We start from the raw sequence: 17,323 nt of genomic DNA on the forward strand, positions 1-17,323 counted from the left end.
GTAATTTTTTTCTGTATTGCTGATTTCTCTACAGGTTAAGTGCTTGTAACCTGTCAGAGAGAAGCTGTGAAGCTCTGTCCTCAGTTCTCAGCTCCCAGTCCTCTAGTCTGAGAGAGCTGGACCTGAGTAACAACGACCTGCAGGATTCAGGAGTGGAGCTGATGTCTCCTGGACTGAAGAGTCCACACTGCAGACTGGAAACTCTCAGGTTAGTGTTCAGTTAGGACCTAAGTAACAATTTTCAACAACAACCATTCTTGTATTTTTTGTAACCGACCTTGAGTGCCTGGATATGTTTTTTTTTTATGACTTTCTTGGTCATAACTCTTTGACGTGTGTGTGTGTGTGTGTGTGTGTGTGTGTGTGTGTGTGTGTGCGTGTGTGTGTGTGTGTGCGTGTGTGTGTGTGTGTGCGTGCGTGCACTTGCATGTGTGTGTGCGTGCACTTGCATGTGTGTGTGCTTGCACGTGTGTGCGCTTGCATATGTGTGTGTGTGTGTGTGCGTGCTTGCGCGTGCATGTGTGTGTGTATGCGTGTGTTTAGTCTCTCAGGCTGTATGATCTCAGAGGAAGGCTGTACTTCTCTGGCCTCAGCTCTGAGCTCCAACCCCTTCCATCTGAGAGAGCTGGACCTGAGCTACAATCATCCAGGAGACTCAGGAGTGAAGCTGCTTTCTGCTTTACTGGAGGATCCAAACTGGAGACTGGACACTCTCAGGTATGGACAGACAGACACGTACTAAGGGACTCTGGTTCATGTTTAATGGAGGATCTGAGTAAAGCCGAAATTCGGTACAAGTATCCAACGGTATCTTTTATTGGTAGCTTAGTTTCTCTCTAACAAAATAATTAATTTAATTTGGAAAAATAAACCAAACATCTTTATCTTATTTTCCCTCCCAAACAACCTCCAGCCTGTCAGTCTGTCACCAAGGCATAGAGAACACTGTTGTGCTTGTCTCAGAGTAAGTGTAACCACAGCGCGACAGTTTTAGCAGCATTGCCCTCACTGTGAGTTGAACAAGCTGTAGTGAGAGCTGTAGAGTCAACGTAGTCACACTCCGTCTCTTTGAAAAATGTATTTCACACTATGATCCTTATACGCAAACTAAGTGGTTATTTAGGGTCCTGCGGCCACTTAGGGGCCCCCAAACTTTAATCTGACCATAGACCCGGATCGTGACCTATCTAACATTACCTGATTCTGACTGACATGGCAACCCTATTAATGTTGGTAATGAAATGTTCGGTGTTGCTGATAGTGCGACAAGCAAGGATCATGATGTTTGCTTGATCTAAAACTGGCAACAACGGTGACCTACATACAGAGGGAAACCCGCTGCCCTCTGCTGCCGCTGCCTGTGTCCCTGCCGCACCTTCACTAAATGGCCTCGGATTTGACCGGCAAATTCAACAAAGGGCCCCCAGATGTACAGGGCTGGCCCTGACTATGATGGTTAAACCTTGCAATTATCCACAGCCCTGGAGTATGATGTTGATTGTGTCTTTGTTTCTTCCTGCAGAGTGGACCATGGTGGACGGCAGATTCTGAGACCTGGTCTGAGGAAGTGTGAGTGTTTTTTAAGTTTGCTCTAAGAGATCTCAGCTGCATGTTACACTAGTTTAACCCCTTCCCGGTGCTGGAATTTTCATATTAGATGAGGTTACTTACTATTTCAATGTTTCACTGAGCAGGATGCTGAGTGCTTCAGTTCAGTTTATTTTATGAAAGGGGACAGTGCAAATTTAAAATGTTTTTTTTTAAATGCTTTTTTAAAATGCAAAGAAACAAAAAGGAAGACAACACAAGCAAAACAAAACATCACAGAAACAGAATACAACAAAACAAAGCACAACGCAGAACTTAACATAAGACAAGACACAACACAGAAAACTATACAGCAAAGCAACATTATAAGCAACGAGTATAAGAGTGCTTAGCAATTTATGGTGAATTGGCTAAATCTCCCTTTACCAGTGAATGTTATTATATAGACATTAGGGTTGCACGATATTGACAAAATGTGATATTGCGATATTGATTATAAATATTACGATATCGATATTAATTTTGATATTTTTAAACATATGTAAAATTACAAAAGTTAAGGGAAAACGCATCAAAATACATTTATAACAAATTAAACAAGTTTTCTTACAACACAAGGTTTATTTCAACTGACTGTATTGGACTGGTCCAACATGAATAAATAAATAAGGACCATGTCTACAGAACAGCACATGTTCTACTGGTTGGACAGTATAAAATAAATAAATAAAGAGAACAGGACACAACTTTTCTTTCTCTGCTCTGATTTGTTATATTTGATTGTTTAGTTGTCTCTATCTATTTCTTCACTTACACTATCACTTTGTCGAAATATGCACACACGTCACGTGGTACGCTCCATAGGGTTTGTCACGTAGTGGACCTGTGCGCTGACGTGCACCAATGTGTGCAAGTGGCACGGTAACTGGCCAATGAAACATGATCATTATAGCGTTTCAAAAGGGCTCTAAATCAAACACATCTAAGCCACACAGCCAACGGACGGGACACAGCGCTCCACAAAATAAACAAAATATTGCATACTTATTGCGACACTTTCGATATATTGCAATAACGATATTGAGTCGATATATCTTGCACCCCTAATAGACATAAGTAACTATAAAAAAAAACAAAAAAAAAACAGAAACAACAGCACGGCGCTTCCATTGTGGAACTACTTAACTCACACTGGCCAATCATGTATCCGGAGATCAGATTTGTCAGTGTGGTTTGAGGCGGTGTGAGAGTCCCGTACAGGAAACAGGAAACATCACTGCCTCTATCTCTGCCACAAGAAAGTTTAAAAACACCAAGTACAAGCTCTGAACTGCCCGGGAGTTTGTGGAACAGCTGAGTGTTTCCTGCAACAACAAAGCACTATGTCTCACTCGTCTCTTTTCTTTCTCTCTCTCTCTCTGTGAAATTAAGCTGCGTTTAACTGCACTTGAAAACCCTGTACTGTCTGTCTGCATATACCTGTATTCACCCTCTGTCTGAAACACTACTTTTGTACAGTTGAGAATTAAGGTTATTTTTCATAATTATATCGTTATCGTGATATGTAACAAGGTTATCAGATATTTTCTTATTATGGTGCAGTCCTAGTCCTCGGTGAAAGCTCCTAGTGTCTCCCGGTCCTCGGTGAAAGCTGCGGCTGGTGTTTACAGCTGACTGTCCCTCACGGTGGCGCTAGCTTAAACATCAACAATTAACAGTTAACACTTTTCCAAAGCAAGTGAAAACAAAAACACAGCTAACCTGCCTGAACTTCACTTAAAACTACGGGATAACAAGTTACCAAACTGAGAGTTACACACGACTATTAGCTGCAAACATGATACTTGTGCCAAAACTTTAAAAGTCCATTAGTCTCCAAACATCAGTCAGCTGGATATTAAAGTTTTTCTCTCCTCTGCTGACTGCATGTTTCTCCCTCCAACGTGCTCTACATGTCCTCTCTGACTTCCTCATTTCTTTTCTACTCCCCAACAAAGTCATCTGATTGGCTAGGAGTGTAGCTATACAGAAAATAATTCACTTAGATTACTCCACTGAAAATACATCACACTTCACTTCAAAACAAAGGATTATGGGAAATGTATTTTTTATTGTATTTACCCAGTTATGAACTGAAACACCATTTATTCATGTAGTTAACTGTATAAAATAAAATCTTTATTTATATTTATTTAACAGTATTTGTGTAGGTCCCTACTCTTGATTTTTAAATTTTCTTGCCTGAAGTACGAAGATAAATTTCTCTTATGAGATACGTTTCTGTTTTTGTGGCTGTAAAGATGTTATGATTTAATGAATTAATTTAAAATCCACAAAAAGAACAAACTGAACACGTTGATCCAACAGAACTAATAAATACATAAATACATGAATCAACAGTCGAGCCAACAGAAAGCTAACTTTGTTTCTTTATTTTTTATTCACACATAAGTTGTTGTGTTCAAGTAGCCTTCAGTTTTCTTCTCTGGATGTTTTTAACAAATAAGTGTTGAAAAAACTCACAGTTCATAAACACAACACGGCATAATTAATGTCACAAAGATGTTTAAAAGGTAATAAAGTGAGTTGAGGTAGATTTATCTTCCAGTTCCTCCCTGATGGAGACCTGGTATCAGATATACGACACAGACACAAACATACCATAAATACTCATTTTTCATACATAAACTGGTATTTCTATAAAGTGAACATCAGCTAATATCAGTTTTAGAAAGCAGATGGTTCAGAGCTGCTTTGTGCTGCAGTAGAAGAAGATGTGACAGTTTTATTAGTGAGACTTTATTCAGTTGATGTTTCTAGATTTGGATCATCAGCTGTCATCATCGGGTCAACACGAGGACAAGAAGCTGAACATTGTTGACATGTTGACTCTCATGTTCACTAACTGTTCATGTTGTTAGAACTGGATTGTTAAACATCACTCACAGCTGAATATGAAATGAACGTTTGAATGATTTTCTTTCAGTTATTGTCAGGAAAGTTGTTAATAAATCATCAGATGATAACCTGCAGCTGTATTGTGTCTTGTTCTCTTCATCAGATGTCTGTGAACTGGAACTGGACACAAACACAGTACACAGATACCTCAAACTGTCTGACAACAACAGGAAGGTGACAGATGTGGAGGAGGATCAGTCATATCCTGATCATCCAGACAGATTTGACTGCTGTGTTCAGCTGCTGTGTAGAAATGGTCTGACTGGTCGCTGTTACTGGGAGGTCGAGAGGAGAGGAGAGGTTAATATATCAGTGAGTTACAGAGGAATCAGAAGGAGAGGAGACAGTGAAGACTGTTTGTTTGGATGGAATGATCAGTCTTGGAGTCTGATCTGGTCTGATGAACATGGTTACTATGTCAGGCACAATAAGAGATTAACATCCATCACCACCTCCTCTGTCTCTCACAGAGTAGCAGTGTATGTGGACGTTCCTGCTGGCTCTCTGTCCTTCTACACAGTCTCCTCTGACTCACTGATCCTCCTCCACACCTTCAACACCACATTCATTGAACCTCTTTATCCTGGATTTGGGTTCGGCCCTGGTTCCTCAGTGTCTCTGTGTCCTCTGCAGGACTGAGAGTCTCTCCTGTGGACAGAAACACTGACTGAAGATCAGCTGCTGAAATCAAAGTTCAGTCTGTTCACCATCACACACACTCTGCACTGTGAAGCAGATCTGAGACTCAAACACAAAAACATTCATCTGATTTCATCTCTGGGATTATCAACATTTGAACTGTTGGACTAAAAACACTTCATGATATGTAACATCTAAAAAATAATCAACTGTTATTGGTTACTATTATGTCCTTTATATCTTGAATCATATTGTAATATATTTAAAATTTGGAAAACAAATGTTTCTATAAACAATCATCATATAGTCTAATGTTTATAAATGATTTTAATAAAATCTATACTTTTCATCTTGAGGGAGATCATTTGTTCATTTGATCACATCATGATTTCATTCATCAGTTGACTCAAAATTCTCTTGAACATCAGACAGAGAGAGAGAGAGAGAGAGAGAGAGAGAGAGAGAGAAGTGTGAACTTTTCATTTAATAATCTTCTTCTGACATTTTATATTCCCTGTTTGTATTGTCTGTGACTGAATGTGGTTTTAAATCTGTTGAGGTCTGTTCAGACTGAAAGCAGAGACACTGATGATGTCATACAAAGTCAGAAAATAGAAAGCTAACTGTTTCCAGCAGACACTAAAGAATGATGGAGCAGCAGGAAACAGACCAGGTCAGATAGTAAACAGCTGATTTATTCATCTGACCTGTAGAATAACCTCAATGATTGAATTGTTTGAAATGTCTGGGAATGTGGAACAACTAAATGCAAAATGAATGAAATAAAACAAGGCCACATGCTGATTATTAGTGACTTGATTTGATGGATTTATTCTTCCTGTTGTGTCCGTGTTTAAACTCCTAATTAAAAGGTAAAGTTTCCATCCACTAAAAGTTCTGTTGTTGCCGCTGACAGACTCAGATTATTATTCTAAGAGTCTGACAACATTATGAAAGGATCCCTACAGAGATAGACCTTTTAGTTAAAGAGTAAGATCCTTTTAGTTTAACATGAAACAGCCCCGAAATCTCCATCACCAAACCCACCAGACTCCATGTAAATAATCAGGACTTTTAGCGTGTATAGAGCCAGCATATTTCCACATGGAAATGGGTGAATTAAGAGTTTATTTCAACCAAACCAGAGTGGTGATTGTTGTTGGAACAGTTGATATATATTTTCTCTTTTTCTATCGACTATAAATGAAGTGTGTTTAATAATCATGAAATTGCTATTTTATTTAAATGGAGTCTAGTGGAAACATACATTTAAATGCTTACATTATATTTAGTTATTTCTCTTTATACTTACAAATTGTTTTAATTATTTAAGTGCTGTATATTATTTAATACTCAAGTAAAGTACAAGTACCTCGAGTTAAGTCCAGTACTTGAGTAAATGTACTCAGTTCCAGTCCACCACTACCTGATTCATTAACTGAATGTGTATCTGTAGTTCCCCTCCTGACCTCCAGGTGGAGGCCTTCTTTCATTTTAAACTTTTAATCTGAAAATCCCTGACTTGGAGGAAACCGGAAGTCTCGTTGCTTCACTGTGCTCTCGAGCTGGCGGCGGGATAGTTGTGTAATTTATTAGTGAGTTTTAAACATAGACAGTATAAGAACGGGTTTAAGAAGACAGAGCTCCAGGTAAACCCGCACACACACACTCAGGTAAACACTTTAATAACTGTTCTTTTACACGGCTATCAAAGCGAATAGAAGCCAGAGCTGCGCATGCGTTAGCTTCCCATTCTGCTGTTGTTAAGATTCAGGTAAACAGAACGTCCGTTGCTGAGCAACAGTGTGCTCCGTTAGTGTCTCCTCTATAGTTCGGTGGGCTCGGTGAGATTCGGGGCTGAAGTTGTAACATTGTTGCATTTTTCATTTGGTTCGGTTTGCGTCACACTGCACTTTATCAAACGCAGCAAACACTGTAAACACACGTCACGTGGTGGAAGCAGTCGCTTGTTGATTGGACAGAATATCAGAGGGAAACTCTCCGAAATAATGAAGCTCCACTACATTTCTACCGTGTTGGCTTCTCTGGTTCTGCTTTAGTGTTTGTCATATTTTAGAGGAAGGTGAACAATGGGAGCAGCTGACAGTGTTGGCTGTATCATTAAATGTCTTTAGTTGTGTTAAAGAGGAGTTGGAGCAGAGTGTCTGTTAAAACCTAGGCCACTGTTTGGAGCTAACTGTAATATTACTGGAAGCTGACTCGCTAGAATAGACAAATGTTTTTTAAAGCTATGAATTGAATAATTTGCCTGCTGAGAAACGAGTTTCAGGCATTCCCATTTGTTGGGGGAACTAACCAGTGGTGTAGTCTAATGTATTGTAGTGAGTATACTGTACTGTATATATTGGCCAGAATCTGCCTTTGGGGAAGGGGGGGGGGCATATCATAGTGGGGGGTCTGGGTGTCCTCCCCCAGGGAAGTTTTGAGCGTCAGCAACTGCATTTTTGTTGCATTTGGATACGGTTTAATGCACCAATTTATGGTGGAAATACCTTTATTTAGCCTACGTGAAGAAGAAAATAACAGATGACAATTCAAAATATATCAAAAATATAATGGAAAGTATGTTGTTGAGTATCATTGGGCATTTTTAAGTGGGTATATGGAAATCCTGGAGCTTTCTTAGTGGTATACTGCGTATTCCTGCGTATCACGTAGACCACTGGAACTAACCTGCACACGCATTACATATGGATCTGAAAGTTATCATCCATTATAACAGATATTTAAGTCTGTAAAGTGTGTGAAAGGTGGAAATGCTCTGAGTCAATTTAATAACAAACAAAAAATGTTTACCTTTTATTGTACAGTTGTTTAGATTTTTTCACAGTTTAATATAATGCTGTTTTCTCCAAACTACTCTGAGTTGATTGTGTAGCTAGGAAGGAAATGGAACAGTTTTCCAGCCTCTGCTTTGAGTTTTCCGACTGTTGTTTTAGTTGTGTGTGGATGTGAGGAAAACGAGAGGAGACAGCAGCTCCTGAATATCTCTGCTGCTTTGATTTGTACTGAACAGAATCCAGAGTGAGTCCAGCAGCCCCAGTGGACATCTGCTGGATTTCAGGACAAGAGAGGAATGGAGGAGGACAACCAGAACCTGGAGCAGCGGAGCAACAAGGTCCCCAGAAGACAAGCAGCAGACTGGGACTCTGATACCAGCCATGTTCAGGTCAGTGTTCAGGGGGGTATCGCACAAAAGTAGAATTTATAAATCCAGGATAACTGATAAAGCCAGGCTTGACCTAGTCTAATCTGTGCAGCCTGGCTTGGTGTGTTTCACGAAGGCCAAGTCAGGCTGAGGAGGAGAGACTAGGTCGAGTCAGGATGAGGAGGAGAGACTAGGTGGAGTCAGGATGAGGAGGAGAGACTAGGTCGAGTCAGGATGAGGAGGAGAGACTAGGTCGAGTCAGGATGAGGAGGAGAGACTAGGTCGAGTCAGGTGAGAGGAGAGACTAGGTCGAGTCAGGATGAGGAGGAGAGACTAGGTCGAGTCAGGTGAGGAGAGATAGTGAGTCAGGTGAAGGAGAACTAGGGGATCAGTAGACTATCAGAGTGAGGAGAGCTGTGAGTCAGATGAGAGAGACAGTGAGTCAGGAGAGAGATAGGTACTAGGAAATTTACCATGAAGATCAATTTTCTACAACACTAGAATATGATGCATAAATATCTCTTTCACTCTGTTCCTCCCTCTCTCTCTCTCATGGGCTAAAATATAAATGTCCTAAGTCATATTAACTTCCACTGCTCGCTGTTAATGCAAAGTGTACAACTGTTAATTTTTGCAAATGACAAGTGACTCATTGAATGTTTTCAGTTAAGAGCAGTAGTTCATAAATGTATATTTTTAGATATATCATTTAGTCGGTCCGCTATTATCTGCCATGCTTTTTCTCACGTTTTTTTTTTTATATAGAGGCCGAGTTTCCTTCTCTACATATTATATGATTTACTCCCTCGTATATATGGACATAGAACAGAAAGACACTGAAGACATTGGACTCTATATAATGCACACTGTAAACATGAATGTAACAGAGTATATTTATCAGTTATTTCCCCCCCCCAGCTAAATATAAGGTCAAAAACCATTGAGGTGTCCTCTCCCTGTTGTTACATGAAGGTACAGTAGTCTACACTATATAGTTACTGGTCCAGGGAACTAAGACTATAATTTGGGAGGATTGTACAATTAGGATGTTCTTAAAAATGTACAATCCTCCCAAATTATAGTCGTTAAAGAATACAAAAAAATGAATCAACTAAAATAATTTAAGGTGCGTTGGTATAGAAACACACATGTACAGCACTTTATATATTGCCCTTAGTAACTGACTTCATTTAAAACACATTTGGCAACTTTATCAGCCTTTTCTAATTATCTCAACAACTGCAGTAATATATTCATCAGACTTCTAACAACAATATGAACTTAACTATATAATAACTTATAACTTATCTGCCTCTGCTGTTGTGAAACTGAGTCAAGGCTAAATTCATCCAGGATAACAGGAATATCCCGGCTTAATCCTTTATCCTGGTTATGTGAAATAGCCCCCAGGACACAACAACCACTCTAAAGTAACAGAGGTACTTCACAAACCTAGATAGTGGATTAGATAAACTTTTTCTTTTCTTTTTTACTTTATTGACAATAGAGCTTTGTGAACTGTCTGTGTTATAGATCAACGGAGAGGAGAGAAAGCAGAGTGGCTGTAAATGACAGCTAAACACAGTAAAGACTCATTGAGCTGAAATGGAAACTCTGTGCTAAGATTAAGCCGATGTTTTCACCCATCTTCCCAAACTGTTGCCTGTTATGTAGATAGCTTCTCAGCCAGTTCAGAACACCCCCCCTGATACCATACCGTTCAAGTTTACTGATTCATCTGTCAGGATTTATTGCTTCTTCGGAGGCTTGACTTTTTCACGTCTGGTTCCTGAACGGTTTAGAATAGTTTGTTCCTTTGTTCAGACACATCAACGCGCGGTCTCACACATGCACTTACTCAGACATTCTGGGATAGGAGAAAAAACACTTTGGCTTGTTTGCATTTCTTTAAACCAATCACAATCGTCTCGGGCGGCGCTAAGCTCCGGACGCAATGACTTTGGCTCTGCTAAATAGTCTCAGGAAGGAAGTTGTTTAGGTGGAACATTTTCACCCCGATAGAAGAAACGCCATCTGCATGTTGACAGAGAGCAGACACACACACACACACACACACACACACATATACATACACACACACACACACACACACACACACACATATACATACACACACACACACACACACACACACATACATATACATACACACACACACACAGACACACACACACACACACACACACACAGAGGTGCGGACGGAGCGAAGTTACTCTAGGATAAATAGGTTTGAAATTATTTTTACAACTGAAATGAATTTTTTTGTTATTACAAAGGGAAAGTACCAAAAAAAGATATTATATATATATATATATATATATATACAAATTTCAGGTTTCGGTACCGGCACCGGTAAAAATGTGAACGGTACCCAACCCTAGCCACATTTAATATAAAATGAAGTTAACTGTTCACACAATACGGTAAAATGAGATATTTAAATTAGCTGATACATGGTTAAATGTAATTTGCTCTCACCAGTGTATCACCCTGTGTAACATTACTTCGTCTGCAGCAATCCTGCCACAATCAGTCCCAAAACATCCCAGTTAGATATAAAATGGCGTAACGTTAAACATATTCTTTGTTAATCTTTACAATTATTCCCAGAAAGAACCAACCAGGCCTGCCTTGTTGCACGATCAAAACGTTGTTCTAAACTTGTCATTTTCAGCGTGTAGCTCGCTAGCTCAGTTGTTTTTGTTTTCCGAAACAAACTGAGTTTTGCAAGGCGAGGAACATCTGGTGATTTTCTGGTAAATGAACTGTCGTTGATTGATTGATTGCTACTGTGCATGTAGCTTGTAGCTCCAGTTAATGACTTTTGTGGCTTACATTTTAGTAGTTATTTCAGTTTGAATGCAGGAGATACTTCACACTCTGAAGTCCTATGGATTGGTCACCTCATCAGCCCTTGCATTTTCTCCATTCAAACAGAACATTTGAATATAGTAAAACATGGTAAACTATAATTCTCTCCCACCTCCCATTAGTTCTTCCTTGGGTCTACCAAAGGAGCCCTCAGCTGACGTCAAGCTGGCGACCGGAGCAGGAAAGAAGGGCAAGAAGGCCCAGGAGGAGGAGCAGCCTGCAGCACCTCCTGCAGCTGCAGCAATAAAGGAGGAAGAGGAGGAGTATGTGGTGGAGAAGGTTTTGGACCACAGAGTGGTGAAGGGAAGAGTAGAGTTCCTGCTGAAATGGAAGGGGTTCTCAGAGTAAGTATGAGTCTATAATATTAATACTTGGTGTTCTTGGTCCTGAAAAAAGAAAAAGAAAAGAAAAGAAAAATATATAAATAAGTATAAATATGAATATAAATATAAATATATATATATATATAAGTATCTTGTTCATTTAGAAATTGGAGATAATCTACAGCATAAATTCTGGCATTGTATCATGCCCTCAAAGTTGAAGGTTTGGTATTTTGACACGAAGTTGCAGACCATCAAATAACCTTACAAAATGACAATAGAAAAAAGGAATGATACAAATTAGCAATTAGAGTGAGAATGTAATGCCTAAAAACAAAGCCTGAGGAGATTTTCTTCTGTCTGCACTCACCTTTCCAGTGAGGATAACACATGGGAGCCTCAAGACAACCTGGACCTCGACCTTATCACCGAGTACATGAAGAAACACAAGGAGAAGGAGGAGAAGAAGAAGGAGGGCAACAGAAAAGTTGTCAGTGAGGCCTCGGGAGACTCAGAGGAGCGAGGGAGCAAGAGGAAGAAGGAGGAGGTGAGCGAAGGAAAGAGGTTACTCCAGACTGAAGAGTCCCAGAAATCTAATCTCAATATTAATAAATATTAATACAGCGTAAAAACGGGAGGAATTTAAATGATTTATTAAAAATGTAATAATAACATAAGAATAATAACTTATTTCACCAGTACATTGCTGTTAAACGACAAAAACATGAGAAAATGGTATTTTACAAAAACTTTGAATGCACCACGAGGCAGGCCCGTATTAAGACAATGTGGTGCCCCTGGGCACTATACCTCAAAGTGCCCCCCCTCAAATGTAATTTACTAACTTATCCAACTACATACATGTAGGCATATGAGCAGTGAGCACTATATTCAAATGTCTCAATTCAAAATGTCTATCAATTCAAAAAAAGCCAAAATCAATACTATATATTGCAGCATTGTGGGTCGGTCAAATATGTATTTTTCCGACTTTATTTCACGGGCCCTGAAAAGCAACTCCTCTGGTCAAAAACGTTCAAAAGCATCATGGGAAAGCTAAAACTGCTTTAGCATTACAGCTAACGACAATAAAACGACCGAAAATGAATAAGATATGGACAAAAGACTATCAATATTAGATCTAAGAATATGGATTTATTGTCCTCTGAAAGAAATACGAGTTCTAGGAAAAGAAGCGCAGACTGCGAGACTCGACCTAGTCTCTCCTCCTCAGCCTGACTCGACCTAGTCTCTGCTCCTCATCCTGACTCGACCTAGTCTCTCCTCCTCATCCTGACTCAACCTAGTCTCTCCTCCTCAGCCTGTCTTTGCCGTCGTGAAACACAGAACACCAGGATGCTCTGATCAGACTAGGTCAAGCCTCGCTTAATCGGTTATCCTGGATTTATAAGTTCTACTGTTGTGCAATACCACTCTAACAACATATTGATTTCATGTAATTCTGAGCTATTTTGGTTACTTGTCAACAATCCATTTCTTTAAGCCTGGGTGGTTACCTAACACTATTTAACATTTTTAAAATGAAAATCTTTTGCTATGTTTACACCTCACGTCCACACTACTGAGGTTAGCAGAGTTTCCCATACATTGGTTCTACTTGGGCGCACCGCCCAGGTAGATAAAATCTGAATTCAATTTTCTTTCCAAACAACGGTGAATTTTTTGGGCTATGTTTAGGAACCCCAAAACTCAGATTAATACACTTCAAAAAATGAACAAAGATCTAACAAACAAAATGAACAAGAATTTACTTTAGATATTCCTAGTCTTATGTGATTTAACAGGAGTTAGGAGGAAACAGTGTTGAGATTAATAATAACATGTCATTTTCTGTATGGAGTATAGTATTATGGGTATTTTATGTGCTGAACCGTTAACATTTGGCATAAAAAACAAAAACTGATGTAATTGTCAAAGCACGTCATGGCTACACTTTTTCGTCATTTATTTAAAATTTAACGAGCGATTTGTTGTTTTTTTTGCAAAAAACTGAAAGCAGCAGAACTGAGTAGGCTACATTTTAATATCTGTTTATTTATCACAAGTTATATCAATATCGCGATATTCAACAACGTTACGGAATATCACATATTTTCCTCATATCGTGCAGCCCTAATAACTACCCTGAAATTGTGTCAGATGCCGCATAGTGTCGCAATATTTTCATCTATATCTGTGTCATCTTTAAGTCTAATTTGTTTAATATGTAAATAGTTTTTTCTTTCTAAATGATCTGATAATGTTGTGTAGTCATTGTTTTCACCTTCTTTTGACTAGTTTATAACTGACCCATTATTACTAAACCTAGCCATCATCCTGCGCCACACACCACCACCAGTAAATTCTCAACCTGTGGGAAACACTGAGAAGAGCCAGATGGCTTCCATAGTAACATGTCTGCAACCAGAAGAACTTTACCTTTATTTTGACTTCAAATTAATGTATGTATTTCAAAAGGTTTGAATGAGATTTAAAGGATGAAAAATACCCAGAATGTATGAAAGGTTTGTGTTATTTTAAAGTTACCATGGGATTTCTAACTGAAAGTAAAACTGAAGAGAGTGCAAATGTTTTAGTTTTTAAATTACCAATCATTTGAATGGGGAAACTTGCCTGAAAAATGTAGAATATTTCTGAACTTATTAAAGTTATGAAAAGTACATTTGCTTCCATAATAACATGTCTGCAACCGGCACATATTTACCTTCATTTTGTCATAAATTATTGTATGAAGACTGAAAATTGTGAGTGAGAGCAAGTCCAGGGTTTAAGAAGGTTGTTCACTAACTCTCTCTCTCTGTTTGTCTGTTGCTATAGAAACGGAGAGGAGGAGAGGGACCCAAACGTCACCACTGTCAACACTGTGACAAATCCTTCACAACATCTGGATATTTAAAGATTCATCAGAGAGTTCACACTGGAGACAATCTCCACAGCTGTGATCAATGTGGGGCAGCTTTCACACTACAGAGTACCCTAAAAAGTCACCAACGCATTCACACTGGAGAGAAGCCTTACATCTGTGATCAATGTGGGGAAACTTTTTCTGAGAGTGTGGTCCTTAAAAGACATCAACGCATTCACACTGGAGAGAAGCCTTACAGTTGTGATCTATGTGGTAAAACCTTTTCTTATAGTGGTAACCTTAAATCTCACCGGCGTGTTCACACTGGAGAGAAGCCGTACTGGTGTGAACAATGTGGGAAAACGTTTTCTCACAGTAGTCACCTTAAAAAACACCAGCGCGTTCACACTGGAGAGAAGCCGTACAGCTGTGATCTATGTGGTAAAACTTTTTCTCACAATAGTAACCTTAAAAGACACCAGCTCGTTCACAAAAATCCCCATCGCTGTTTACTAAGGTGATGTCAAATTGCTGAAATATTCAGTTTATTGTCACTTAAAGGGATATTTCACTGTTGGAAAGATGAATATATCTTTAAATTGGGTCACTTATGTAGTAGAAATGTGAATTTTATTTTAGAAATTCGTGGCTTCTAGGCCGAGAAAAGCCAGAAAATATGTTTTTGGCTCATGTGGATGAAAGACACCAAATCCCAGAATGCACTTGCTTCGCTGCTTTAGCGTCTACTCCCAAGCCACGCCTACCGTTACAGACAGACAGTGAGACAGTCAACTCAACTTTAGTGTGTTTTATTCTCATTTCAACCATATACACGAAACAACGTTTCACCGTGGCTCAATTGGTTACACAATTAAAATATATAAAAACGACCTACGAAACAGGCTACATTTAGTGTACACACATGATATGCTCCGTTAAGTTCAGCTAACACATAGCTAGCTACTAGCATTAGCGCTTGGTACTGTATCACCGAGTATACAAATTTGCGTGGAAGGTAGAATGGTCGGCATTTAACACAAACTCCACCAGCAGTTAGCAGTTAGTTGGATACAAGCACCCCCATTTCTGCACCAGGCAGTCCGTGTTAACACAGCTCACCTCCACTAGCTAGTCTTACCCGGCGACAGAGCAGCCTGGTAGCTGGATAGTCCGCTACAGCAATTGTTTCCACAACAACAAAAACACAGCAGTCTCTGAACTTGCGTTGGTAGTTTCGTTGAAGTTGGATGTAGTCCAGTTTGTTGTCAAATGAGCGGACAACAAACACGATTTTGCCACCCGCAAACTTGTTCAACGTCCCCCGCTGATGAATACCGGCCAGAGGCTTCGAGCAACACCGCTGGTCTCCATAGCCGGCGGGCGAAGCTGTGTCGAGTATTCCGTCTGTAATAAAGTGTCCTGCATATTCTCTGATCTGTACCAATGTATCCCGGTGGTACACATGTGCGGTAGTTTGAATGCACATAATTGTTGTTCTAAAATTTCCTTCGGGATGAATGAATCTATCTATCTATCTAAAGTTTTGATGCTGAGAAACCACTAAGCTACGCGAGGATTCAAGATGGCTGACACTTGTTTTGTTTCGTGAAATTTCAGAGAATGTCGGCAGTCCAACCCCCTATGGGCGGGTTGACAACATGCGGAAGTAGGTCCTACTACTGGCTGTAGTCCATAGCTTCTGGGCAAAAAGCCTCTTATGACGCAAAATGACGATTTTTGCGTCATAAGAGGCTTTTTTCCAGACCCTCAATACAGAGATCTCTGGTCTCAGGGGGACATGAGGGAGAGAAGCACAGTCATTCAAAAATACTACTAGGTTTCTACTGATACAAAGCTTAATGCTAAATCGGTGAAGTATCCCTTTAAGACGACAAAAGCTTTAATCAGAATATGTCTGCTGCTGCTGCTTAAAAAAATGACTTGAACAGTTAATGTGTTTAAACTGCGTCTGTGCCGCCGCCATCTTGGGACAGACAACTGATCTTAAAGACTCAGAAAAAGATAGTTGTACTGCTTTTGGATGTTCATGTGAAAGAAATGCTAAACTAAGCAACATGGGATAATATTTCACAGATGAAAAATGTGTTTTATAATATTATACTATTACTAAAGTGTTGAATTTAATATCACAAAAGGTAACATTAAACCTTCTTTTAAGCTAACAGGAAGTTAAGTGACTGTCCTGATACTGAATTGAGCTAATGCTAGCTTGTGTCAGGTCATGTATGTTTTATTTAAGTGATTATTAATATCTCAGTAAGATGCTGAAAACTATGTTTGTTATGTGTGTCACTGAACAGTTCCTCGTATCATTCCCCATAGACCCCCATGTGAAAAAATCCAGACTTTACATCAGAAATAAACATGTTTACAGCCTGGTACAAAAAAACGGTTTTGGTCTATGAAGCTAATCTCACACTTCATAACAACTGTTTATATAACTCACCTGTTTAAATTGTATCAAGGCTTAAATCAGCAGACTGTCACTAGCTTCAAAATATTTTGAAAAAGTTTGGTAAGAATACCTGCGTTTTTAATGTAATCAATTATCCTGTATTATAAATACATGAAGAAATAATGAAGCTCCACTACATTTATACTGTGTTGTAGTTGATTACTGTAAGCTGACTCGCTAGAATAAACAAATGCATTTTAACGCTGTAAATTGAAAAAAAGAGAGTTTCAGGCATTCACATTAACTAACCTGCACACGCATTACATATGGATCTGAATCTTATCATCCATTAAACCAGATATTTAAGTCTGTAAACTGTGTGAAAGGTTGAAACTGCAGGCTAGTAAATGCTCTGTTTTTGGTCCACTTCCTGTGTGTGGGTCTGATTGCGTTCTCAACTAGTCTGGCTATCACCAGACCAAGCTCAATCTTTTCAGATTGAACAGGGTGAA

The 17,323-nt window shown here is 39.2% G+C and overlaps 2 protein-coding genes and 1 long non-coding RNA gene across 3 annotated transcripts in view; 2 read left to right on the plus strand and 1 right to left on the minus strand.

The window, feature by feature from the left end:
* Positions 1-5,306, plus strand: part of LOC116038069 (protein NLRC3-like) — a 49,161-nt gene extending 43,855 nt beyond the window's left edge. The window contains exons 7-10 of the mRNA XM_036001612.1: positions 35-208; positions 544-717; positions 1,523-1,569; positions 4,610-5,306. Coding sequence (XP_035857505.1) covers positions 35-208; positions 544-717; positions 1,523-1,569; positions 4,610-5,145 — 931 coding nt within the window. The 3' untranslated portion in view covers positions 5,146-5,306. The remainder of the gene's footprint in view (positions 1-34; positions 209-543; positions 718-1,522; positions 1,570-4,609) is intronic.
* The window catches only part of LOC118495137, a 470,232-nt gene that overhangs the window by 378,802 nt on the left and 74,107 nt on the right, over positions 1-17,323 (plus strand). The gene's annotated exons all lie outside the window — the stretch shown is intronic.
* LOC116034886 (NLR family CARD domain-containing protein 3-like) overlaps positions 1-17,323 on the minus strand; it is a 972,843-nt gene that overhangs the window by 373,559 nt on the left and 581,961 nt on the right. The gene's annotated exons all lie outside the window — the stretch shown is intronic.

This window comes from Sander lucioperca, chromosome 5 (genome assembly GCF_008315115.2).
Source record: "Sander lucioperca isolate FBNREF2018 chromosome 5, SLUC_FBN_1.2, whole genome shotgun sequence".
Lineage (NCBI taxonomy): Eukaryota > Metazoa > Chordata > Actinopteri > Perciformes > Percidae > Sander > Sander lucioperca.